The 26,608-nt window shown below is 50.1% G+C and overlaps 2 protein-coding genes and 1 gene segment (V, D, J or C); 2 read left to right on the forward strand and 1 right to left on the reverse strand.

Annotated features, from left to right (window-relative positions):
* Window positions 1–5,373: 5,373 nt before the first annotated feature.
* On the reverse strand, window positions 5,374–6,166 carry LOC129023002 (small ribosomal subunit protein eS10-like). The gene is made up of 2 exons (XM_063662940.1): window positions 6,050–6,166; window positions 5,374–5,715 (listed from the first exon to the last, which is right to left on the reverse strand). Exons 1-2 carry the CDS (start codon window positions 6,164–6,166, stop codon window positions 5,374–5,376), a joined length of 459 nt encoding a protein of 152 aa, XP_063519010.1.
* Window positions 6,167–9,813: 3,647 nt separating this feature from the next.
* On the forward strand, window positions 9,814–22,172 carry LOC129023000 (immunoglobulin lambda constant 6-like). The segment is given in 4 exon segments: window positions 9,814–9,858; window positions 14,270–14,415; window positions 20,205–20,320; window positions 21,714–22,172. Coding segments are annotated over 4 exon segments (627 nt in total).
* A 2,364-nt stretch (window positions 22,173–24,536) lies between these two features.
* LOC129022991 (aspartate-rich protein 1-like) overlaps window positions 24,537–26,608 on the forward strand; it is a 70,060-nt gene continuing 67,988 nt past the window's right edge. For 15 of the 17 annotated variants that reach the window (XM_063662899.1, XM_063662898.1, XM_063662902.1 and 12 more), the window contains exon 1: window positions 24,537–25,469. In XM_063662899.1, coding sequence (XP_063518969.1) covers window positions 25,268–25,469 — 202 coding nt within the window. In that variant the 5' untranslated portion in view covers window positions 24,537–25,267. The remainder of the gene's footprint in view (window positions 25,470–26,608) is intronic. The other 2 variants (XM_063662909.1, XM_063662908.1) reach the window with 2 other exon arrangements.

A 26,608-nucleotide genomic window follows, 5' to 3' on the forward strand; every position in this document is an offset into this window, starting at 1 on the left:
GCTTCTTCCCAGACACAGGAGCTGTAGAGGGGACCTCTGCAGCAGAAGCTAGGGGGGCCACTGGGCCCAGGCAGTCTTGGGACTTGTGTTTCTCCTGCTGTGCATCCATACTGGGTGCTTTAGAGAGAGCGGGCACACCAGAAGCCCCTGTTGCAAGTGAGGACAAAGTGTGGGAAGGCCGTGACAGTGTACAGTCCGAGATGGCCTTGGCCTCAGCCTGCAGTTCACTGTTGATGCGCTGGAATGCCGCCTCCTTCTCCAGGTCCAGGTCTTCGGCAGTGACCCGGAACCCCAGCTCTAAGGGAGGTGGCAGCATCAGAGGATCCCCTTGCCTGTGTGGTGGCAGGGGAAGCTTGCGTTTACGGGGCCTAGAGGCCTGGGATCTGGGGGAGCCATTCCTGAGGGCCAGTGCCTGCCCTGGTGCTATATCTGCCATCTTTTCACACTGGGTGTGACCCAAAGAGACAGCCTGAGGTCTGTCCTCACTCACTGTCTTTGAGGAACTGAGGGTCAACTGACAGTGGGATGAGGCTGGCCCCCACCTCCGCTTTCGCCCCGGGAGGCCTCCCGTAGAGCTGTAGGAGCTCGAGATGGCATTTTGTTCAGGGCACGAGCTCGTCCAGGAGGTCTGGGATCTCTGGTTATATCTGACTTCTGACCTCTGGGCATGGAGGTCTCTCTGCAGAGTCCCGGGACTGGGCACAAAGGGAGAGAGGCCTCCGTTGTCCCGCCGGGGCTGAAATGCAGACCGTGCATCCCCGGTGACCTTGGGGACCCTTCTCTGATCATCAAGATTCTCTTGGATTCTAGGGTCCTTGTCCTGCTCAGGCATCCCTGCCCCGCTCTCCTTGAGAGCGCTCAATACTATCTTCCCTGGCCACAAGTCTGGGGACCGCCGGCTGTTGTGGGCCCCAAAGGGGTGACTACCTGCTCCTGGGTGCCACAGAGAGTCCTTGTGTTCAGTGGAGTGGCTGAGCTAGGGGACCCCCTGGAATTCGGCGCACGCAGCACTGACTTGCTGTGGTACCTGTGCAATCAAATTGAAGGCAGAATCACCGGGAAGGAACACAGGTCTTGCAGGATCACAGAAAACCTTCTTAGAGTTGTCTTGACACCACTGATGCCAAGTGTCCGGGTGCTTGTAGGATGGCCTGCCACTCAGTCCAGGGGCAGGAGCAACGGGGAGATCCTACAAGCAAAGTGAACTGGGGGATGGGCTGAACGGACTCCAGGCAACTGAGCCCTACTAGCAGGTCCTCAGCCTGGGCCCCGACAGGAATGAGGGGCACAGAGTGCCCAGGTAACCGCTCCTGGGAGGAGTGGGGAACCGTCGGATGCTTGAACGCTGGAGAGCTGGACTCTGAGCGTCCTCGTGGAGCTGCCAACTCAGCCGAAGTCTAAGCCAGCAGTTCCTTCTGTTGCAGGGCAACGCGCCTTCTAAACCTGAGGGAGTGGGTGCGTGAGCTCATAATGGCCCCAGTGACGGAACGACCTTAAGGGTTCCGTTGAGATGGAGTTTCGCTCTTGTCCCCCAGGCTGGAGTGCAATGGCGCGATCTCAGCACGTGCTGAGACCCAGGCACAAAGGTCGCGGGAAGAACAGGTGCCCACAATGGCTGCAGATCTGCCCAGGGATCACTGAAGATTCCTGCTCTCCTGCAGAGGTGGAGATTGCAGTGAGCTGAGATCGCAGCATTGCACTCCAGCCAGGGCAAGAAGACCAAAACTCCGTCTCAAAATAAAAAAAAAAGAAAAAGAAAAAAAAAGAGGCCGAGCGTGGTGGCTTATGCCTATAATCCTAGCACTTTGGGAGGTCGGGGCGGACGGATCAGGAGATCAGGAGTTGGAGACCAGCCTGGCCAACATAGCGAAACCCCATCTCTACTAAAACTACAAAAAATTAGCCGGGCGTGGTGGCGGGCGCCTGTAGTCCCAGCTACTCCGGAGGCTGAGGCAGGAGAATGGCATGAACTTGGGAGGCGAAGCTTGCAGTGACCCGAGATCTCGCCACTGCACTCCAGCTGGGGTGACAGTGCGAACCTCCATCTCAAAAAGAGAGAGAAAGAGAGAGAGAGAGACAGAGAGAAAAGGTTTATTAATTTAATGCACTTTTATGCCCGTGTTCTTCAATTTGCTTAGGAAACACCCACAAGAGAGCTGGGACTGTGGCCCTGATTGTGGACATGAAATATATGGTTTCTTGCAAAAAATAGACACTGAATAATTACGATTTAGTTGAGCTAGAAATCCATTTGGTTTCTTCCATATGTTTCCAAAATTTTCATCCTTTTCTTTTAATTTAGAGATGGAGTTTCGCTCTTGTCCCCCAGGCTGGAGTGCAATGGCGCGATCACAGCACCTGCTGGCAATGGCGGGAGGCTGGGGGACGCTCGCGGGATAGGTACTGGAAGGAGAGGCACCCACACAAAAGTCATGGGATGACCAGGAGCCCACAATGACTGCAGATCCGCCAGTGGATCGCTGAAGATTCCTGCTCTCCTGCTGAGGCAGGGGTTGTAGTGAACTGAGATCGCACCATTGCACTCTAGCCTGGGCAACAAGAGCGAAACTCCATCTCACACACACACACACCAAAAAAAACCACACACACACAAAGAAAAGGAAAAGTAGTGGCCAGGTGTGGGGGCTCACGCATCCCAGCACTTTGGGAGGTCGGGGCAGGCGAATCACGAGATCAGGAGCTGGAGACCAGCCTGGCCAACATAGTGAAATCCTGTCTCTACTAAAAATACAAAAATTAGCCAGATATGGTGGCTCACACCTGTAGTCCCAGCTACTTGTGTGGCCGAGGCAGGAGAATCACTTGAACCCAGGAGGCGGCGGTTGTGGTGGGCCGAGATGGCACCACTGCACTCCAGACTGGGCAACAGAGCGAGACTCTGTCTTAAAACAAATTTTAAAAAAGAGGGTTATTAATTTAATGCACTTTTATGACTGTGTCTTCAATTTGCTTAGGAACTAGAAATCCATTTGGTTTCTTCCATATTTTTCCAAGCTTTTCATCTTTTTTTCTTTTTTTGAGACAGAGTTTCCCTCTTCTCCCCCAGGCTGGAGTGCAATGGCACGATCTCAGCTCACTGCAACCTCCGCCTCCTGGGTTCAAGCGATTCTCCTGCCTCAGCCTCCTTAGTAGCTGGGATTACAGGCATGAGCCACCAGGTCTGGCTAATTTTTGTGTTTTTAATACAGACAGGGTTTCACCATCTTGCACAGGCTGACCTCGGACTCCTAACGTCAAGACGGAGTTTAGTAGAAACTCCGTCTCTACTACAAATACAAAAATGGCCAGGCGTGGTGGCTCACCTCTGTAATCCCAGCACTTTGGGAGGCTGAGGCATGCGGATCACCTGAGGTCGGGAGTTCGAGACCAGCGTGACCAACATGGAGAAACCCCATCTCTACTAAAAATACAAAATCAGCCTGGCCTAATGGTGCATGCCTGTAATCCCAGCCACTCAGGAGGCTGAGGCAGGAGAATTGCTTGAACCCAGGAGTTGGAAGTTGTGCTGAGCTGAGATTGCGCCATTGTACTCCAAGCTGGGCAACAAGAGTGGAACTCCATCTCAAAACAAAACAAAACAAAAATTAGCTGGGTGTGGTGGCAGGTGCCTGTAATCCCAGCTATTGGGGAGGCTGAGGCATGAGAATCGCTTGAACCTGGGATGTGGAGGTCACAGTGAGCCAAGATCAGGCCACTGCACTCCAGCCTGGGCGACAGAGTGAGACTCAATCTCAATAAATAAATAAATACACAATATTAAGACAAAAATCACAAGGACACTACATAAACCATGTTATGCCAGTGATTTTTTAAAATATCAAAACAGTTTTATAGAAAAATATAACTCAGGCCAGGTGGGGTGGCTATCGCCTATAATCCCAGCACTTTGGGAGGCCGAGGTTGGCAAATCACCTGACGTCAGGAGTTCGAGACCAGCCTGGCCAATATAGTAAAACCCCAACTCTACTAAAAATACGAAAATTAGCTGGGTGTGGTGGCACACGCCTGTAAACCCAGCTGCTCGGGAGCCTGAGGCGGGAGAATCACTTGAACCTGGGAGGCGGAGATTGCGGTGAGCCGAGATGGGGTGACTGCAGTCTAGCCTGGGCAACAGAGAAATTTCATCTCAAAAGAAAAATACAACTTCATAAAAACGAAGTAGGAAGAAAGAGAAAAGTTTGTCTAGATCTAGAACCGTTAAAGGAATTGAATGTTTATTTTAAAATCTGTATCCCATCCCGTCAAAAATCTCACAAAAAACAAAACCAAAGAAAAGCACCTGGCCCAGATGATTTTATAGATAAGTCCAGGAAACATTAAAAAGAACAGAAAGTCTATCTTCTACAGAATTTTTAAAATATAATTTATTTATTTATTTATTTTTGAGAGGAAGTCTCCCTCTGTAGCCCAGACTGGAGCGCAGTGGTGTGATCTCTGCTCACCGCAACCTCCGCCTCCCAGGTTCAAGCAGTTCTCCTGCCTCAGCCTCCACAGTAGCTAGGATTACAGGTGTGCCTGGCTAATTTTTTGTATTTTTAGTAGAGACGGGATTTCACCACGTTAGCCAGGGTGTTCTCGTACTCCTGACCTCAGGTAATCTGCCCGCCTCGGCCTCCCAATGTGCTAGGATTACAAGCACGACCCACAGTACCTGGCCTACATAATCTTTTTTTTTGGTGATGGAGTCTCGCTCTGTCGTCCAGGCTGGAGTGCAGTGGCGCGATCTCGGCTCACTGCAAGCTCCGCCTCCCGAGTTCACGCCATTCTGCTGCTTCAGCCTCCCGAGTAGCTGAGACTACAGGCGCCCGCCACCACGCTCAGCTAATTTTTTGTATTTTTAGTAGAGACGGGGTTTCACCGTGTTAGCCAGGGTGGTCTCAACCCCTGTCCTCATGATTCGCCCACCTTGACCTCCTAAAGTGCTGGGATTACAGACAAAAGGCACCGCACACGACCCCAGCCTACATAATCTTCCAGAAAAAGAAGCAAATGGAATTCTCCCCAACTCACTGTGAATTTAGTATAGGCTTAAAACCAAACCAGACATAAATAGTACAAGGAGGCAAAAGTATAGACTAACTTCTTATGGACATATATGCAAAAATGCTAAATAAAATATTAGCAAATAATCCAGCAATGGATTAAACATGTATCATGACCAAGTTGGGGTTTTCCTAAGAGACTAAGATGATGTAATAAAAGAAAAAACTATTAAAGTAGTACAAACTATCAAAGGAAAAAACCTGTATGATCATTGCAACGGGTTCATTTGTGACATAATACAATTTTTTTCTTTTTTTTAAAGTCTTTTTGGCTGTAAGTTCATTCAATGCAAAATAATCCTCTCCAATTTTACTGAGGTGGCTGACGGCGTCCACGACCACATCTGCCTCTAAACTGGAATTCAGTTGCTGACCCAGCCCCAGCCTCGGCTTTCTTGTCGGCACCAGGGGGCACAGCACTCCCTCTGTAGGTATCTCTGTCGGCTTCCCCTCTTGTGAGTCTTGCAGGTCGCTCACCCTCCAGACCTTTAGACTGAGGCCTGCCAGTCCCTGGATGGCTGCGGCGTAGGGTGGCAGGCACAATCTCCAGGGGCAGATGAAGGTAATCATGGAGATACTGGATACCCTCATTGGTAAGGTACCCGTGGAAAAGTCTCCAGGCAAACTGTTCCTTCACGTAGTAGCCTCGGGACTACACGACATGAAGGCGGGGCACATTCTTTTTTTTTTTTTTTTTTTGAGATGAGTCTCACTCTGTCACCCAGACTGGAGTGCAGGGGTGCAATCTCGTCTCACTGCAACCTCCGCCCCCTGGGTTCAAGCAATTCTCCTGCCTTGGCCTCCCGACTAGCTGGGATTACAGGTGTCTGCCACCGCGCCTGGCTAATATTTTTGTATTTTTAGTAGACACGGAGTTTCACCATCTTGGCCAGGCTGGTCTTGAACTCCTGACCTCGTGATCCGCCCGCCTCGGCCTCCCAAAGTGCTGGGATTACAGGCGTTAGCCACCACGCCTGGCCGGGCACATTCTTGTCTGCCAGCTCCAGGTGCTTAGGCATGTGGACATCCTTCTTGACCACTGTGACTTCCTCTTTAAAAAGGAGTTCATAAATGGCAATCCGGTTTCTCTTAGGCATCAGCATTCTGGGGAGGAGCAGCCACTAAGGCGGCAGGGTGGCCCGGATGGGGGCCGATGGAACTCGAACTCCACCAGAATTTCTTTAATATTTTATATATATACATATATACACACACAGATATCTATATACACATATATGTATATATGGGTATATACATGTACATACATATATGTATATATGGGTATATACATATACATACATATGTGTATATATGTGTATATACATATACATACATATGTGTATATATGTGTATATATGTGTATATACATATACATACATATGTGTATATATGTGTATATATGTGTATATACATATACATACATATGTGTATATATGTGTATATACATATACATACATATGTGTATATATGTGTATATACACATACATACATATGTGTATATATGTGTATATACACATACATACATATGTGTATATATGTGTATATACACATACATACATGTGTGTATATATGTGTATATACACATACATACATATGTGTATATATGTGTATATACACATACATATGTGTATACAGGTGTGTATATACATATACATATGTGTATACAGGTGTGTATATACATATACATATGTGTATACAGGTGTGTATATACATATACATATGTGTATACAGGTGTGTATATACATATACATATGTGTATACAGGTGTGTATATACATATGTGTATACAGGTGTGTATATACATATACATATGTGTATACAGGTGTGTATATACATATACATATGTGTATACAGGTGTGTATATACATATACATATGTGTATACAGGTGTGTATATACATATACATATGTGTATACAGGTGTGTATATACATATACATATACGTATATGTACATACGTGTATATACATATACGTATGCGTATATGTACATACGTGTGTATACATATACATATATGTACATACGTGTGTATACATATACATATATGTACATACGTGTGTATACATATACATATACGTATATGTGTGTGTATACACATACATATACGTATATATGTGTGTATATACACACACATATATGTATATATGTGTGTGTATATACACATACATATATATGTATATATGTGTATATACACACATATGTATATATGCGTGTGTATATACATATACATATGTGTATATATGTATATATGTATATACATATATGTATATGTGTACATATGTATATATGTATATACACATATGTATATGTGTATACACACACGTGTATATACGTGTATATACACACACGTGTGTGTATACATACATGTATATATGTGTATATACATATACGTATATATGTATATGTGTTTATATACATATTCATATATGTATACGAGTGTATATACATATACATATATGTATACGTGTGTGTACAGATACATATGTGTATATGTGTGTATATACATATGCATATATATGTATTTGTGTATATATACATATATGTGTGTATATACATATACATATACGTATATGTCTGTATATACATATACGTATATGTCTGTATATACATATACGTATATGTCTGTGTATATACATATACGTATATGTGTGTGTATATACATATACGTATATGTGTGTGTATATACATATACGTATATGTGTGTATATACATATATGTATATGTGTGTATATACATATATGTATATCTGTGTATATACATATATGTGTATCTGTGTACATACGTATATATGTATATGTGTATATACATATACGTATATGTATATGTGTGTGTATATACATATACGTATATGTGTGTGTATATACATATACGTATATGTGTGTGTATATACATATACGTATATGTGTATGTGTGTATATACATATACGTATGTGTATGTGTGTATGTACACATACACGTATGTGTGCATGTGTGTATGTACACATACACGTATGTGTGCATGTGTGTATGTACACATACACGTATGTGTGCATGTGTGTATGTACACATACACGTATGTGTGCATGTGTGTATGTACACATACACGTATGTGTGCATGTGTGTATGTACACATACACGTATGTGTGCATGTGTGTATGTACACATACACGTATGTGTGTGTGTATGTACACATACACATGTGTGTGTGTATGTACATATACACATGTGTGTGTATGTGTGTATGTACATATACACATATGTGTGTATGTGTGTATGTACATATACACATATGTGTGTATGTGTGTATGTACAGATACACATATGTGTGTATGTGTGTATGTACAGATACATATATGTATGTTGCTCGCCTATTTTTTTGTCTGTTCCCTTATGCACCGGGAGTGCCAGGAGGACAGGGCTTTGTGTTTTCCTCACCAGTGTCTGGCTCATGCAGAGCACAGTCCTTGGCACACGGTAAACACGCTGAGGAGAACCTTTGGGACTAGCGGACTCTCAACATCATTCCGCTGGGCCCATTGGGGCCTCTGAAGGGACCCGCCTTGCCAGGCTCCAGCCCAAGGCCTAACGCATGCGCACCGGCTGGCCGGCTACTTTTTTCTTGACCGGCCAAGTGGCACGGCGCCTGCGCGACCCAGTGCCCAGACGGACGCGAGCTGGAGATGGGGGAAGGGGAGGGGGTGGGGCGTGGGGGGGGACAGCGGCGCCTGCGCAGTGAAGGAATATAGGCGGGGCCTCCACGGCGCCTGCGCAGACGGCCGCAGCCCTGCTGGGCGCGAAGGGGCAGGCCAAGGGCGGGGGCCGCAAGGGAGGCAGGGCGGGCCCGGCAAGCAGCGCTGTGGGGTTGGCTGCTTCCCTGAGGCCGGACTCAAGGGGTCTCGGCTGAGCCACCGGGTGAGCTTACTGCCCAGCTCAAACCAGGAGATTGCGAGGGAGCGATGCGGTGCCGCGCGGTAAGAGCCACCGCCGGGTTCCCGCAGTGTTCGCTGGCGGGTTGGTTTATCGCCTCAGCGCCGCCCGCGCGCCGCGCCCGGGCATCCCCGCAGATCCCGGCAGGCCCGGCGCCTGTGCCGTCCCTGCTCCTGGGCCCCTCCAGTGTGTCCCGCGCCTGCGCCTTTCCCTTCCCGCGCCGTCCTCGTTCTGGGCTTCGGGGCTCCTGGGACAACCCGCAGGCTTCGCTGTCGAGACCCACGGGCCTTCGTCCCTTGATGTTGGGGTTCAGCTGGTTTTGGGATCCCGCTTGCGGCTTGTCTGTGTGCAGACAGGCCGGGTACGACCCTCATGCTTGCCTTTCCCGTGCTCCTGTAGAGGCTGGGGCTACCGCCCCATCGTCCGGGTCCGTTGCCTGGGGCGGGGACAGCGTTGTTCGGTGGCCCCGAGGGCGCAGCGCGGAGGAGCAGGGGCCACAGGCGGCGGACCCCGGGCCTGCTGCAGGTGCTGCTTCTGCTGTGGCCGGCGCCCGAGGCCGACGGAATGTCCTTTCTTCTTGAGACGTGGTTAATTGCATCAGGTTGGATGTGAATAATCCGGTACCTGTCTGAGGACGTTTTGCGTTTCCAGGAATTTGGTAATTATGTTACCTTAAGTAGTTAAGTCTAAGACATCATAATCACGGCACGTTGGGCAAGCTGCCCTGGAGATGACGAAAAGAAATCAGTTTCCAGTAGTTTTAGCCCATTTACAGAACATGCAAAAATTCTGTGATCATTCAAATGCAGGGAACAGTGATTTGTTGATGTCCTTGATCATTTGTCCGATGTACCCAAAGGGCGAGGAAAAGATTCCCGTGAATACAGCCCAGGTGATTTCAGGGAACAGTGTTTTCTTTTGTCAAAAGAGCCTCTTAAGCCATTGATAATATTTCCCAAGCTTATAACAGATACAAGCCTTTAAAAAATGACATTTGCTGTCACCCAGTAGGACACATCTTGAGATGAAATCGGAGCTGTAGGCTTTGTAGACAACAGCAGTCATTTCTGGTGGCTTCGGGGAGTGGAGGGGGACTGCAATTTTGCCAATGTGGGTGATACCAAAGGGACTATAGTAATTTTTTCTTCGTAATTAAAAACCAGGCCAGGCGCGGTGCCTCATGTCTGTAATCCCAGCACTTTGGGAGGCCAGGGCGGGAGGATCACCTGAAGTCAGGAGTTCAAGACCAGTCTGACCAACATGGTGACATCCTGTCTCTACTAAAAATACAAAAAGCACGCTCCTGTAATCCCAGCTACTCAGGAGGGTGAGGATGTCCTTTCTGTTTGTTAGTTTTCCTTCTGACAGTCAGGACCCTCAGCTGCAGGTCTGTTGGAGTTTGCTGGAGGTCCACTCCAGACCCTGTTTGCCTGGGTATCAGCAGCAGTTGCTGCAGAACAGCGGATATTGGTGAACTGCAAATGCTGCTGCCTGATGATTCTGCTGGAAGTTTTGTCTCAGAGGAGTACCCGGCTGTGTGAGGTGTCAGTCTGCCCCTACTGGGGGGTGCCTCCCAGTTAGGCTACTCGGGGGTCATGGACCCACTTGAGGAGGCAGTCTGCCCGTTCTCAGATCTCAAGCTGCGTGCTGGGAGAACCACTACTCTCTTCAAAGCTGTCAGACAGGGACATTTAAGTCTGCAGAGGTTACTCCTGCCTTTTGTTTGTCTGTGCCCTGCCCCCAGAGGTGGAGCCTACAGAGGCAGGCAGGCCTCCTTGAGCTGTGGTGGGCCTCACCCAGGTAGAGCTTCCCAGCTGCTTTGTTTACCTACTCAAGCCTCTGCAATGGTGGGCGCCCCTCCCCCAGCCTCGCTGCCACCTTGCAGTTTGATCTCAGACTGCTGTGCTAGCAGTGAGCGAGGCTCCGTGGGCATAGGACCCTCTGAGCCAGGTGCAGGATATAATCTCCTGGTGTGCCGTTTGTTAAGCCCGTTGGAAAAGCACAGTATTAGGGTGGGAGTGACCCAATTTTCCAGGTGCCGTCTGTCACCCCTTTCTTTGACTAGGAAAGGGAATTCCCTGACCCCTTGCACTTCCCGGGTGAGGCGATGCCTCGCCCTGCTTCAGCTCACACACGGTGCACTGCACCCACTGTCCTGCACCCTCTGTCCGGCACTCCTCAGTGAGATGAACCTGGTACCTCAGTTGGAAATACGGAAATCACCATCTTCTGCGTCGCTCATGCTGGGAGCTGTAGACTGGAGCTGTTCCTATTCAGCCATCTTGGCTCTGGACCCTTTTTTTTTTTTTTTTTTTTTTTTTTTTGAGATGGAGTTTTGCTCTTGTCATTCAGGCTGGAGTGAAGTGCAATGCTGCAGTCTTGGCTCACTGCAGCCTCCACCTCCCGGTTCAAGAGGTTCTCCTGCCTCAGGCTCCCGAGTAGCTGGGACTACCCACGTATGCCACCATGCCCGGCTGATTTTTGTGTTATTAGTAGAGATGGGGTTTCACCATGTTCTCCAGACTGGTCTCAAACTCCTGACCTTAGGTGATCCACCCACCTCAGCCTCCCAAAGTGCTGGGATTACAGGCATGAGCCACCGTGCCTGGCCCATTATATCATTCTTATGTGTTTGCTTCCTCATAGCTTAGCTTTGGTATATAACTGTTTTGAAATAATCATCCTACTAGGATCAGTGATAAGGGTGACACTAGTCTGAGGCTGGACAGGCCACTCCTGGGCAGATGTCTTTGCAGAAGTATTTTTTGTGTAAGGTTGTGATGGCCTTTGTGTAATGTTGTGAGTTGTTTTTTTTGAGGCAGGGTCTTGCTCTATCACCTGGGCTGGAGTGCAGTGGCACTGTCAAGGCTCACTGTAGCCTCAGCCTCCTGGACTGAAGCGGTCCTCTCACCTCAATCCTCTCACCTCAGCCTCCCAAAGTGCTGGGATTACAGGCATGAGCCACTGCACCCAGCCGAGAATGGGGCACTTGTGCACGAGAGTCCTCTCTTCATGGCCTTTTCCTGGCTCTATTTTTCAGAGTTGTTTTTTGTTTTTTTGTTTTGTTTTGAGATGGAGTCTTGCTCTGTTGCACAGGCTGGAGTGCAGTGGCAGAATCTCGGCTCACTGCAACCTCCACCTCCTGGGTTCAAGCAATTCTCCCGCCTCAGCCTCCCTAGTAGCTGGGATTACAGGCACCCGCCATCATGCCCGGATAACTTTTGTATTTTTGTAGAGATGGGGTTTCACCATGTTAGTCAGGCTGGTCTCGAACTCCTGACCTCAGGTAATCCACCCACCTCGGCCTCCCAAAGTGCTGGGACTACAGGTGTGAGCCACTGTGCCTGGCCGCAGCTGTATTTTGACAATTTTCACAGCCTCTTCCCACTTCCAGTGGCTGCCAGCATTCCTTGGCTTGTGGCTGCCTCACTCCAGTCTCTGTCTCCATAGTCATACTGGTTTCTCCTCTGCTCTGTGTGTCCCCTCCTCTGTGTGTCAGTCTTACAAGGACACTGTGATCACATTCAGGGCACATCTAGATAATCCAGCATCATCTCCTCCTCTCAAAATCTTTAATATACTTTAGGCCGGGTGCAGTGGCTCATGCCTGTAATCCCAGCACTTTGGGAGGCTAAGGAGGGTGGATCACTTGAGGTCAGGAGTTGGAGACCGGCCTGGCCAACACAGTAAAACACCATCTCTACTAAAAATACAAAAATTAGCCGGGCATGGTGGTGCATGCCTGTAGTCCTAGCTACTCAGGAGGCTGAGGCAGGAGAATCGCTTCAACCTGGAAGGTGGAGATTGCAGTGAGCCAAGATCGCGCCACACACTCCAGCCTGGGTGATAGAGCAAGACTCCCTCTCAAAAAAAAAAAAAAAAAAAAAATGCAAATAAGGCCAGGCATGGTGGCTCACACCTGTGATCCCAGCACTTTGGGAGGCCAAGGCAGGCAGATCACTTGAGGCCAGGAATTCAAGGCCAGCCTGAACAACACGGTGAAACCTTGTCCCTACTAAAAGTACAAAAAAATTAGCTGGGCAGGGTGGCGAACGCCTGTAGTCTCAGGAGACTGAGGCACAAGAATCACTGGAACCTGGGAGGCAGAGGTTGCAGTGAGCTGAGACTATGCCATTGCACTCCAGCCTGGGCAACAGAGTGAGACTCTGTCTCAAAAAAAAAAAAAAAAAAAAAAAAAAATCTTTAACATACTTTTCCACTTAAGGTATTAGTCACTCTTGTGTTGTATAAGGTAATATCCACAGGTTTTGGGAATTAGGTTTTATCCACAGGTTTTGGGAACGTGGCTATTGAGGTCTTGACATATGACTAGGATAACTTAATGTATTTAGTTTAATTAAAAAAAATTTTTTTTTGAGACAGCCTCACTCCGTTGCCCAGGCTGGAGTGCAGTGGTGTAATCACAGCTCACTGCTCAACCTCCTGGGCTCAAACCATCCTCCCTCCTCAGCCCCGCAAGTAGCTGGAACCACAGGCATGCGCCACCACACGTGGCTAATATTTAGACTTTTTGTAGAGACTGGGTCTCACTGGTTGTCTAGGGTGGTCTTGAACTCCTGGGCTCAAGTGATCCTCCTGCCTCGACCTCCCAAAGTGCTGGGATTACAGACCTGAGCTGCCATGTGCAACCTGGTTTAATTTAATTTTACATACATACATTTATTTATTTATTTAAGATAGGGTCTCACTCTGTCACCCAAGCTGGAGTGCTGTGGTGCAAACACAGCTCACTGCAGCTTCGACCTCCAGGGCTCAAGCAGTCCTCCCACCTCAGCTTCCCAAGTAGCTGGGAGCACAGGTGTGTTCCACCATGCTTGGCTAATTTTTGTACTTTTTGTAGAGATGGGGTCTTGCTATGTTTCCCAGGCTGGTCTTGAACTCCTAGGCTCAAGCAGTCCTCCCACTTCAGTTTCCCAAAGTGCTGGGATGACAGGCATGAGCCAGTGCGCCTGGCCCAAAGTCATATTTTTACTTCTAATGTAGTTTAGCCTTAAGACTGTACCAGCAGATAGAGACGGAAAAGTAAGAAAAATTGAATATCAGATTACATTTATAAATAAAGCAGTTACTAATTAATATGTTGTTTTTTTAAACCTCCTTTTTAATTCTGGGTTATGTCATTCCCTGGCTGTCTTTACCCTAGCATCAGTGAGTCCTGCAGTCACTATAACCCCCTGCGAGGATAGATATTTTGGTCACCATCAAGTGGATCTTTATTTTTTATCTAACATTTACAATTCTGCCAGTTCTGACTCTTAAATTCTCTTTGCCTTGAATCCCAGGATCCACCTCTGATGTTCAGTGAAGACTACCAGAAAAGTCTGCTAGAGCAGTACCATCTGGGTCTGGATCAAAAACGCAGAAAATACGTGGTTGGAGAGCTCATCTGGAATTTTGCCGATTTCGTGACTAACCAGTGTAAGCGGCAGTTTGGCTCATGGGATAATGTACCCATCCTCATTTTTTCAGGTTGCCTTGCCCATTCTGGACACTTTGGTTGTAAGAATATTGGAAACAAAGCGAGGAGCTGGTTTAATCCATGTAGGTTGCATTGAGGATTTCCTAGGAAAAGTAAGTTGTGCTTAGGAAGTAGGAAAGCAGTCAGGCCCCCGCTTCCCAAATACGGTCAAAAAGCAAACAGGAGAGTCTGCTATAGTGAGATGGAAATGGCTAGCTTGCCTTTTTCTTGTCTATTTCATAGCCAAGGAGGAAGGAAAAACTGGACCTCATTATGAATGTGCTTTTGGGATACACTCTATTCCAAAGGAGGGTACAAAGCCTGAGAAGCTTAAGGTATTTCAGTCTGTTTTATATTACTCATTTGCGAAAAGCAGGCTCATCGAATACTGGTGAGTTTCAACGTGTCTTGAATATGGCAGCATTTAAAAGTCTTCAGACCAGGCACGGTGGCTCATGCCTGTAATCCCAGCACTTTGGGAGGCCAAGGTGGGAGGATCACTTGAGGCCAGGAGTTCGAGACCAGCCTGTTCAGCGTAGCAGGACACCCATCTCTACAAAAACTAAACAGATTAGCTAGGTGTGGTGGTGTGTGCCTGTAGTCCTAGCTGCTTGGGAGTCTGAGGCAGGCGGATAGCCTGAACACAGGAGTTGGAGGCTGCAGTGAGCTATGATTACACCACTGCACTTGAGCCTGGGCAACAGAGTGAGACCTGTCTTTAAAAAAAAAAAAAAAGGAGCTGGGCACGGTGGCTCACGCCTGTAATCCCAGCACTTTGGGAGGCTGAGGCGGGCGGATCATGAGGTCAGGAGATCAAGACCATCCTGGCTAACACAGTGAAACCCTGTCTCTACTGAAAATACAAAAAAAATTAGCTGGGCGTGGTGGCAGGTGCCTGTAGTCCCAGCTGCTCGGGAGGCTGAGGCAGGAGAATGGTGTGAACCTGGGAGTTGGAGCTTGCAGTGAGCCGAGATTGCGCCACTGCACTCCAGCCTGGGCGACAGAGTGAGACTGCTTCTCAAAAAAAAAAACAAAAACAAAAAAACAAGAAAAGGGTCTTCAAAGGCAATAGGATCTGTGCTCTCACGTAGAATGGATGAGGGGCTGTCAAGTTAGCAATGAATGTTTCCCATTTCTTCTTAGTTTATGGACTTATCGTAAACTCAGGATGGCAGTTTGGTGGGTTGGAGAAGAATATGGTGATAGCGGGAGTTAAAATACATTACTTATAGGGGAAGACAGGCTTTTGAAAGGTTAAGGCTTAAAAGTGAGAATGGAAAAGGGATGAATGAATGAACATGATGAGGTGAGAGGGAAGAGGTAAAGGGAAAAGGAGAACAAGAAACTCTTCTCTGCGTGGCACCTGGGATGAATGGTTTCTGGGGGCATCCCTGATGGCAGTTTTGTGGAGAGGTGCAAAGCTTTATGTGGTAAGAAATGAGCTGTAGGCCCAGCGCAGTGGCTCACGCCTGTAATCCCAGCACTTTGGGAGGCCGAGGCGGGCGGATCACCTGAGGTCAGGAGTTCAAGACCAGCCTGGCCAACATGCTGAAACCTTGTCGCTACTAAAAATACATAAATTAGGCAGGCGTGGTGGCTAGTGCCTGTAATCCCAGCTGCTCGGGAGGCTAAGGCATGAGAATCGCTTGAACCTGGGAGGCGGAGGTTGCAGTGAGTGAAAATTGCACCATTGCACTTCAGCCTGGGCAACAAGAGCGAAACTCCATTTTGAGAGAAAAAAAGAAAAAAAAGAAAAAATGAGCCGGGTGCGGTGGCTCACGCCTGTAATCCCAGCACTTTGGGAGGCCGAGGTGGGTGGATCATGAGGTCAGGAGTTTGAGACCAGCCTGGCCAACATAGCAAAACCCCGTCTCTACTAACAATACAAAAATTGGCTGGGCGTGGTGGCAGACACCTGTAACCCCAGATACTTGGGAGGCTAAGGCAGAATTGCTTGAACCTAGGAGGTGGAGGTTGCAGTGAGCCCAAATTGCACCACTGCACTCCAGCCTGGGTGACAGAGCGAGACTCCATATCAAAAAAATATAAAATTAAGGAGGAGGAGGAGAGGAGAGGAGGAAGAAGAGGAGCAGGAAGAAGAAGAAACAGCCAGGTGTAGTGGCTCATGCCTGTAATCCCAGCAATTTGGGAGGCGGAGGAGGAGGAAAGGAGGGAGGAGGAAAGGAAGGAGGAGGAAACAGAAACAGCCAGGCCAGGGCTCTTGCCAAGGAGGAGGGTCGGGAGGGGGAAAGGGAGGAGGAGGGGGAGGGAAACAAATGGAGGAGGAGGAGTAGGAGGAAAAAGAAACAGCCGGGCCGGACACGGTGGCTCACACCTGTAGTCACCGCTATTTGGGAGGCTGAGGCAGAAGAATCGCTTCAACCCGGGAGGTGGAGGTTGCGGTGAGCCGAGATTGTGCCACTACACTCCAGCCTGGGTGACAGAGCGAGACTGCGTCTCAAAAAAAAAAAAAAGAAAAGAAAGAAACAGCAGTGGCTTACGCCTGTAATCCCAGCAATTTGGGAGGCTGAGGTGAGAAGAATGCTCGAAACCCAGGTGTCTGAGACAATCCTGGGCAACATAGTGAGATCCCGTTTCTAAAAAAAAAAAAATTAAAAATTAGCCAGGAATGCTGGCACAAGCCAGTCATCCCAGCTACTCAGAAGGCTGAGGCAGGGGCGGGCACAGTAGCTCATGACTGTAATCCCAGCAAAATGGGAGGCCAAGGTGGGTGGATCACGAGGACAGGAGTTTGAAACCTGCCTGACCAACATGGTAAAACCGTGTCTCTACTAAAAATACCAAAGTTAGCCAGGCGTGGTGGCGCATGCCTGTAATCTCAGCTACTGGGGAGGCTGAGGCAGGAGAATCACTTGAACCCAGGAGGCGGAGGTTGCAGTGAGCCGAGATTGTGCCATTGCACTCCAGCCTGGGCGACAGAGTGAGACTTCGTCTGGACAAAAAAATATAAATAAAAATAGGCCAGGCGCAGTGGCTCATGCCTGTAATCCCAGCACTTTGGGAGGCCGAGGCAGGCAGATCATGAGGTCAGGAGATCGAGACCATCCTGGCTAACACGGTGAAACCCCATTTCTACTAAAAAATACAAAAAATTAGCCAGGCGTGGTGATGGGCGCCTATAGTACCAGCTACTCGGGAGGCTGAGGCAGGAGAATGGCGTGAACCTGGGAGGCAGAGCTTGCAGTGAGCCGAGATCGCACCACTGCACTCCAGTCTGGGCGACAGAGCGAGACTCCGTCTCAAAAAAAAACAAAGAAGGCTGAGGCAGGAGGATCACTTGAGCCGAGGAGGTTGCAGTGAGCTATGGTGGAGCCACTGCACTCGTGCCTGGGCAGTGGAGTAAGACTTCATCTCAAAAATATATTATTATAAGAATTACCGAATGTGTGGCCGGGCATGGAGGCTCACGCCTGTAATCCCAGCACTTTGGGAGGCTGAGGCGGGGAGATAACGAGGTCAGGAGTTCAAGACTAGCCTGACCAATATGGTGAAACCCCGTCTCTACTAAAAATACAAAAATTAGCCGGGCATGGTGGTGTGCGCCTGTAGTCCCAGCTTACTTGGAGGCTGAAGCAGGAGAATTGCTTGAACCCAGGAGGTGGAGATTGCAGTGAGCCAAGATGCTGCCACTGCACTCCAGCCTGGGTTAATGAACAAGACTCCATCTCAAAAAAAAAATAAAGGCCACGGGCAGTGGCTTACACCTGTAATCTCAGCACTTTGGGAGGCTGAGGTGGGTGGATCACAAGATCAGGAGTTCAAGACCATAATGGCCAACATGGTGAAACCCTGTCTCTACTAAAAATACAAAAATAATTGGGTGTGGTGATGCGTGCCTGTAGTCCCAGCTACTTGGAGGCTGAGGTGTGAGGATCGCTTGAGCCCAGGAGATCAAGGCTCCAGTGAGCTGTGATGGCGCCACTTCACTCCAGTCTGGGCATCAGAGCGAGACCCTGTCTCAACAAATAAATAATCAAGTAAACAAAAGAAAATCTTATATTTACATCACAAAACCAATCACCAATTACTAGACCAGCTTCTAAGGTAGAAACACTCTGGTCTGAACCTGTGGCAGGGAACTTGCACCCAATAAGCCCCAGTTGAACACTACATCCTTGTACCAAAGAGAGTTTGAGATTAAAATCCAGAAAAGCAAAGTTCATGCTTCTTGTGGTTTTGGAGTCTCAGAAGGTGGTCTTATTGTTTATTAATCATGTTGAGCCTTCTTTTAGCTTTAAAAGAAGTGTCACCAGGTGTGGTGGCTCATGCCTCTAATCCCAGCACTTTCAGAGGCTAATGCGGGTGTATCACCTGAGGTCAGGAGTTCGAGACCAGCCTGGCCAACATGGTGAAACCCAGTCTCTACTAAAAATACAAAATTAATTGGGTTTGGTGGCACATGCCTGTAATCCCAGCTACTCTGGAGGCTGAGACAGGAGAATTGGCTAGAACCTGGGAAGCAGAGGTTGCAGTGAGCCGAGATCATGCCAGCCTGGGCAACAGAGCGAGACTCTGTCTCAAAGGAAAAAAAAAAAAGGAATGTCTAGATGCAGTAGCTAAGTACGCAGAAGCCATTTCAGTGTGGGAGGCGAGGTGACTGAGTCCAGGGACTCCACGTTTCTGGCTGAGGGGTTGAGACCGCCCATGGTCATTGTGATGAGATGAAGACGGAAAATGAGCTGGGCTAGGGGAAGGTGGTCATCTCCTCTGGATGGGATTAGTTTGAGACTCCTGTTGGGTAGCCCACTGGGCATGGTCAGTAGGCAGTTGAGGGGCTGAGAGGGTTTGGAGCTGGGATAGGCTCCAGCCTCACCGTGTGGGCAATAGTGGGGGACAGAGTGTGAAGATGGCCAAGAAAGAGGTCTGGGTGGGGGTCTGGGGAGTCAGCAGCCAGGCATGGGCCATGGAGAAACAGATGCCAGGGGAAGAGGAAAAGGGGAGTCTCAGACCCCAAGGGGAAAAGAGTCACTGAAAAGAGGGGCCAGCCCCATGTCACATCCAGCGGAGACACCAGGTACAGCAGAAGGACCTTGGACATGACCATGAGGAAGGCCTTGTTGGCCATGACCTGGGAGATATGGGGGTGAGAGCCTGGGGGACCACACCATGTCCCCAGCACACGAAAGAGTGCCTGGTAGACAGGATGAGTTTATGGATGGGCGGACAGGTCGATGGATGGACGAATGGACAGATGATAGATGGATGCAAAGACAGATGGATAGATGGACAGATGGATGGATGGACAGATGGAATGAATGATCAGAAAAGGCTTCATGAACAAAGTGAGACTGAGCTGCATCTCCATGGGTAGATATAAAAGCAGAGGACTCTCCTCTTGAGTCAAGAATGACCCAGTGTCCTGGTCCAGGGAGGAAGTCAGCCTGGCTTGACTGGGGACACTTGTGGTGGATTTTAGAGGCCCTTAAAATGAGGCCAAGTGAGATTGGGCCGGTCTGAGCCAGCTGAGGGACTCCTCAGCCACACTGCACAGCTGCCTGAAGGGATGTGTCACTCAGGGAGTTGCTGGGACCTACTGGGCCAGCGTTACCATCAGCACCAACAGCTTCAGAGAGAGGGACAGACATTGGGGTGACTCCAAGGCTGTGGGGGCACCTGCCTCAGACAGTACAGGCACAGAGACACTACTGGGGGATGCTACTGGGGGACTGGCCACCCCCCTGCCCTGTGCCTGGGTCAGAGCCTACACACTGAAGCCCTGTGCCCCTCACCCCCAGCAGGTTCCTGCTCCAGCGCGGCTCCTGGACTGGCCCCAGGTGCTGGCCCCGGGGGTTTCAATCCAAGCATACTTCACTGAAGCATGTGTTTGGCAGCGGGACCCTGCTCACCGTTTTAGGTACGTGGCTCTCACAACTTTCCCCAGCCTGTCCTACCCTCCCTGTCTCTGGAAAAATCTGTTTTCTCTCTCTGGGGCTTCTTCCCCTCTGCCCTCCAAGCCTTAAGCACAGAACCCTTCCTTTCTCCATGGGGTCTGGGGGAAGGGGGCTAGTCTCAGGTTAATGGGCAGGAAGGGCCCCCACAGTGGGAGCAGCCGCCTTCAGGTTCCAACAGCGGGACACAGCCTGGTCCCGGGGCTTGGGCTGGGATTGGGTGGGGTCAGGGCTCCTCCCTTCTCCCAGGGCACATGTCTGACTGAGAGACAGAGGCCGGTTCTGATGAGGGGCCCTGCAGTGGCCTTAGAGACAGTCCCCGGGACCCCGGGGTCTAGGCTGAGGGCTGGATGCCCATCCAGCCTGGGAGGGCCACACGGGGGCCTGGGGATGCAGGGGTCACCTCGAGGGGAGGCCAGTGGAGGGCACACAGAGGGCTCTGGGTCTAGGCTGCAGCTCTGTGGCCTGTGCTGGGTCGTGAGCACATGGGATCACAGAGGGACAGATGAGACTGGGTGAGGTCCCAGAGCCCAGTCCTCCCAGGACATTCACCAGAAAGGAGAGGGTCTCTTAGTGCAGAGATGTGTCTGTCTCTGGAGCCCCATCACCTTTGGGGCCTGGTGTCTCTCTGTTCATGGGTCAATCTCCCGCCTTCATTTGGGGAAGGGCACCTTAGACTCAGGAGGTGACTAGCGGGGAGTAAACGGGGGTGCAGAGAAGTCCACGGCCGCCAGGTGAAGTCCAGGGGCATCAGAGGCTGCTGGGGTGGGCATGGGGGCTGCGGTGCCCCGAAGTCTGGGGGAGCAGCCCCAAGAACCCAGCTGCTGTGAAGGGCCCTATGGTTGGGCTGGTGGGGACGGGGCAACAGCAGAGCCCCACGGTGTGCCTGGGTGGAGCCCATGCTTCACTGGGAGAGCTGAGTGGGCCAGACTGGGGCACAGCCTGGTGCCCCAGGGGACGGGAAGCTCCAGGCCATGCCAGGCTTGGGCCTCCCCACACCCTGCCAGGATGGTTTTGTGTGCTGTGGGGGGATCCCTAGATTCCAAACTCAGACTCCAGAAACCAGGAAGGAGGGAGCACAGCCTGCCCTGGGTACACACGGGGAAACCGAGGCTGCAGAGGAAAGAGCTGGGCCAGGACACATGGGAAAGGTGACAGGAAGGGCTTCTAAGAATGCATGGGGCTGTCTGCTCTCCAGAGGGCTCCAGTGGAAAGGGGGGAATGAGGAGGGAAGGAGAGGCCCTGGGTGGACCAGAAGGTCACACCATGAACCTTCCCAGAGACTTTAGACAGAGAGAGGCACTCCTCAACACCCCACACGCCCTCTGCCATCTCTCACCCCCTCCTCTCTCCACACAGGTCAGCCCGATGCCGCCTCCTCGGTCACTCTGTTCCCGCTGTCCTCTGAGGAGCCCCAAGCCAACAAGGCCACACTGGTGTGTCTCATGAATGACTTCTATCCGGGAAGCTTGACGGTGACCTGGAAGGCAGATGGTAACCCCGTCACCCAGGGCGTGGAGATGACCACACCCTCCAAACAGAGCAACAGCAAGTATGCGGCCAGCAGCTACCTGAGCCTGACGCCCGAGAAGTGGAGGTCCCGCAGAAGCTACAGCTGCCAGGTCACGCATGAAGGGAGCACCGTGGAGAAGACAGTGGCCCCTGCAGAATGTTCATAGGTTCCCAGCCCCCACCCCACCCACAGGGGCCTTGAGCTGCAGGATCCCAGGGTAGGGGTCTCTCTCTGCATCCCAAGCCATCCAGCCCTTCTGCCTGTACCCAGTAAACCCTCAATAAATATCCTTTGTCAACCAGAAATCCTGCCCCCCTCTTCATTTCTTATCTCCCATAATTTGATGCTTCTCCTGATGTTCTCAGTGTGGCGCCGGGGGAATCCTGGCACCAGTGGGAAAGTAGCCTGGAGGAGAGGATCACAGCCTCCCACAGGTGTCCCCTAGGGATAGGCCAGGATAGGAGGAGTCGGCTCACTGGACACCAGTCCCTCCATTCTCTCCCTCCTCCCCTTCCTCCTTGCAGCTCAACCCCCACTCCCTGCCTGCTTTCTGGAGGGAGCTATTTCTGGCTGAGCCTCCAGATACACCCTGTGTCCCTGTCCTGGTGTGGACTCTCTACCCACCCACGGCCTCTCTTTCCTCAGCCTGGAAATCCTACTCTGGCCCCTGGAATGCCCTCCTTCCTCTCTGCCCAACTCCCCACCCCTGAGGGCTGGACTGTCCGGGACACTCCAACACCGTCAAATTCATGAGCTCTTACATTTTGGGCCCACCTTGATTTTTCACCTGACAGCAGGTTCAGAGGTGTGAGAAAAATAGGAGGAAGCCAGGAAGGAAACACATGAAAGGCCTACAAGAGGCTCAGGAGACTTGCAAAAGATAGGCTCTGAGCTCCCCAGGAACCAGTGCAAGAAGGGTAATAGGTGCTCCATTCTTTCTTTTTTTTCAGATGGAGTCTTGCTCTGTCACCCAGGCTGGAGTGCAATGGTGCAATCTCAGGTCACCGTAACCTCCACCTCCCAGGTTCAACTGATTCTCCTGCCTCAGCCTTCTGAGTAGCTGAGATTACAGGTACGTGCCACGATGCCTGGCTAATTTTTGTATTTTTATTGGAGATGGGGTTTTACCATGTTCTTCAGGCTGGTGTGCTCCATCATTTCTAAGAGATTAAAGAGGTCTTTGCTCGAGGGAAGTTGGTTTTCTCAATGCTGAGGCCAGGCATCTCCTCATAAATAAAAGTGGGGATGTGTTTTACCCAAGGCCTCACTATTGACGGGATTTGGGCTCCGACATGTGCACAGGTGACTGCCTGGCAGCCCTGGGACATGGAGAGTTTCTCAGATGCTTGGCACAGAGTGTCACTGGCCATTTTTGGAGGAAGCATCATTTTGGGGAAACTCTTCTCCATTGGATCCTGAGCCTCAGGTAGAAAACCAGGTCCTGTGTTGGGAATTTCTCTGTGAAGGTCCCTGGGTCTGGGGCTCCAGCTGCTTTCTGAGAAGATGTCAGGGGAGAAAATATGGCCCAGCCACACCCAGCCCCTCTTGCATGGTTCCTGCTGAGCAGGGTGTTAGAGGGGTGGGGGGCACCGGCAGTGGTCAGGCCTGTGTTTCTGTGGGTGGGGTCAGAGAGGGACCCTCGGGGCATCCTAGGGAGTCTCTCCCATGGCTGCTGTGTGACTTGCCTGTGGCTGCTGTCACAAGTGACCCCTAATTTAGAGGCTTAAAACATCACACGTTGATTCTCTCCCTGGTCTGGAGATCAGACGTCCAAAATGAATCATAGCATGCTAAAATCAGGGTGCCAGCTGGGCCAGGCTCCTTCTGAGGGCTCTGGGGAGAATCCGTTTCCAGGATTTTTCCAGCTTCTAGAGGACGCCCTGGGCTCCTGGCCCCTTCCTCCAACTTCAAAGCCAGAGCTGAGCATCTTCAAATCTCTCTCCCACTCTTCTCTCTTTCTCCCTCTCTCCCCACCATCTTTTCTCACCCTCCCCCCTCTTCTCCCTTTCTTTTCCTCCACCCCCACACCTGCTCTCTGACCCTCCTGCCTCCTTCTTTCCCTTATAAAGACCCCACCTTGGACAGAGCAACACTCCATCACAAAAAATAAAAAAGTAAATAAATTTCTGAGTACCCCTGCCATGGAAAGAAGAAACAGAGGGAGAAAAGGGAGTTGGTAGGTCCTAGCATTACAGAACTGGGAAGCATGTGTTCAGTCCCTATTTTATAGACGAGGAGGGAAGTGTGATGTGTCCCAGGGTTTCATTGAGGATACACAGCCATAACTCTCTATTGAGAGTGGGACCAGCGCCCTGTGGGTAGCTATGGTCAAGTTGCAGACAAGAACTAACACTTGTAAGACAGGAGAGAAGGATTTAGTTAGAAAAGCAGTCAAAAATTTGTGTATAACTACATTTGGTGAGCAAATGAAAGCTGTCAGACTCAGAAAAACAGAAATGTTGGTGGAACTGACTTTAGTAACTGGGGTTTTCTTTCTTTTGTTCCTTTTTTTTTTTAAGACAGTTTCACCTTTGTCACCCAGGATGGAGTGCAACGGTGCGATCTTGGCTCAGTGTGCAACCTCCACCTCCTGGATTCAAGTGATTCTCCTGCCTCAGCCTCCTGAGTAGCTGGGATTACAGGTGCCCGCCACCACGCCGAGCTAATGTTTTGTATTTTTAGTAGAGACGGGGTTTCACCATGTTGACCAAGCTGGTCTCGAACTCCTGACCTTGGGTGATCCACCCCCCTCAGCCTCCCAAAGTGCTAGGATTACAGGCATGAGCCACCGCACCTGGCTGTACCAGGGTTTTCTATTGAGTTTCTTGCCAAGGGTGACTTCCAATAACAACCTCCCCTTGCACTTTGCTTAGGACTGGAAAGCTCAGGCAGCGCAGGGTGAATAAAAGCCTGAGTAGTGCAGTTCCCATGGAGGGGCGGGGGGGGGCCACAAGGTGGGCAGCAGCAGGGATGGGTATTGTGAGGCGTTGGGGGGGTGCTGTGGGGCTGGACATTGTGAGACACTAGCCTGACCTGGCTGTTTCCTGGTAACCAGGTGACATAGGAAGCTTTGTGGATTATAGGCATCAGCCAGGGCCAGCAACCCTCAGTCAGCTGGCAATGGAGGGAGGAGGAGCTCCGACTGTGCTCTTTGACGGCAGTTTTTGTGCCTCTCGGCACTTGTGTTCGTTTATTTTTCAAAGAAGACAGCAGGTCCCCGACCTCGTAGACCAGCTAGTTTGGGAGGTGGTGGCAGAATAAGGGCTGAGGCCCCAGATCTGCCTGGGGTCAGGCTGCTTCTAAAAGTGCAAGGCCACCCTCAGTAGTATGGCTGCCAGGGCAACATAGTTACAATTTCATTGAAGGCTGAGGCAGGAGTGGAGAGGCGTGGAGAGGCCCCATGGGGAATATACTGACCTGTTGTATCAGCTCCAACTGTGGCTGGTGCAGGGGGAAGGAGGCACCCTGTTATGAATCTGATATTTATGAGGCTGTGGCTGTTGCAACATCAGAATCCACTACTGTAGAGCCTGGCAAGCTGGATGTGGGAGCCACGGAGGGCCAAGACCTGCAGCACATCAGCAACCAAAAGACGCCCACAGGTAAAAAAGGCACTGGTGCCATTTAACCTCTGGCACACCTCTGGCCACCCCCACCCCCTTCCAATAGCCTCATCCCCAGAGATATCCTCAGCTTCCAGTTCCCTCCTGCCCATAGCCAGCTTTCCCAGGTCTGGGGCATGGGAGACAAAGGCTGACTCTGCCTCTTATCTCTGTCGTTGAGGCTTTTTGATCTAGAAATGGGAGAGCCCTTTTCTCAATGAAAATTCAAATACCCCAATTTTGGAGTCCCCATCCCATTCTCTCGCCTCACCTATCCAGCCGGTTTGGTAAGAGTCAGATTGTTTGTTTTCTTCCATCATTCAAGATAGCTTATTTTTTGTAAATTTTATTCATTCATTCATTCATTCATTCATTCATTCATTTATTTTAGATGGAGTCTCGCTCTGTTGCCCAGGCTGGAGCGCAGTGGTGTGATCTCAGCTCACTGCAACCTCTGCCTCCTGGGTTCAAGTGATTCTTAGCCTCAGCCTCCTGAGTAGGGACTACAGGTGCCCGCCACCACGCCCGGCTAATTTTTTGTATTTTTAATAGAGACGGGGTTTCACCATGTTAACCAGGTTGGTCTCGGTCTCCTGACCTGGTGATCTGCCCGCCTCAGCCTCCCAAAGTGCTGTGATTACAGGCATGAGGCTCCGCGCCCAGCTCCTAATTTAATTTTTTTTAAGTTCCGAGATACATGTGCAGGATGTACAGGTTTGTTACATAGGTAAAAGTGTGTCATGGTGGTTTGCTGCACCTGTCAACCCATCACCTAGGTATTAAGCCCTGCATGTATTAGCTGTTTATCCAGATGCTGTCCCTTCCCCTTCCCCCTGACAGGCCCGAGTATGTGTTGTTCTCTTTAACACCGTATATATTCTAAGACCACTCCCTTGCTGATGACAAATCTAAGTGATGGGTTGTGGGGGGCTCTCTTGCCTGCTTTTGTCTGGAGAACCTGCCTGGCTTCAGGTTCCTGATAGGAGTGAGGACCTGGAGTGCAGTGTGAGAAACAGATGGCTCAGTGAAGAACTGTGATCATCCACTAGAGTCCCTGGAAACAGCCGTATCATTTAGATGGTGTGGGTTTGTGTGCAGGAGGGTTGGGAGGTAGCTAGGGGTGAATTAATGTGTAGTGA

Source organism: Pongo pygmaeus, chromosome 23, assembly GCF_028885625.2.
Source record: "Pongo pygmaeus isolate AG05252 chromosome 23, NHGRI_mPonPyg2-v2.0_pri, whole genome shotgun sequence".
Taxonomy (NCBI): Eukaryota; Metazoa; Chordata; class Mammalia; order Primates; family Hominidae; genus Pongo; species Pongo pygmaeus.

What these genes read in the sequence shown, in the direction of transcription:
- LOC129023002 (XM_063662940.1), bottom strand. Translation starts at nt 6,166, where the DNA reads ATGCTGATGCCTAAGAGAAACCGGATTGCCATTTATGAACTCCTTTTT. An exon ending in TGGAGCTGGCAGACAAGAAT is followed by an intron (nt 5,716 to 6,049) that starts GTGCCCGGCCAG and finishes CATGTCGTGTAG; the next exon opens with TCCCGAGGCTACTACGTGAA.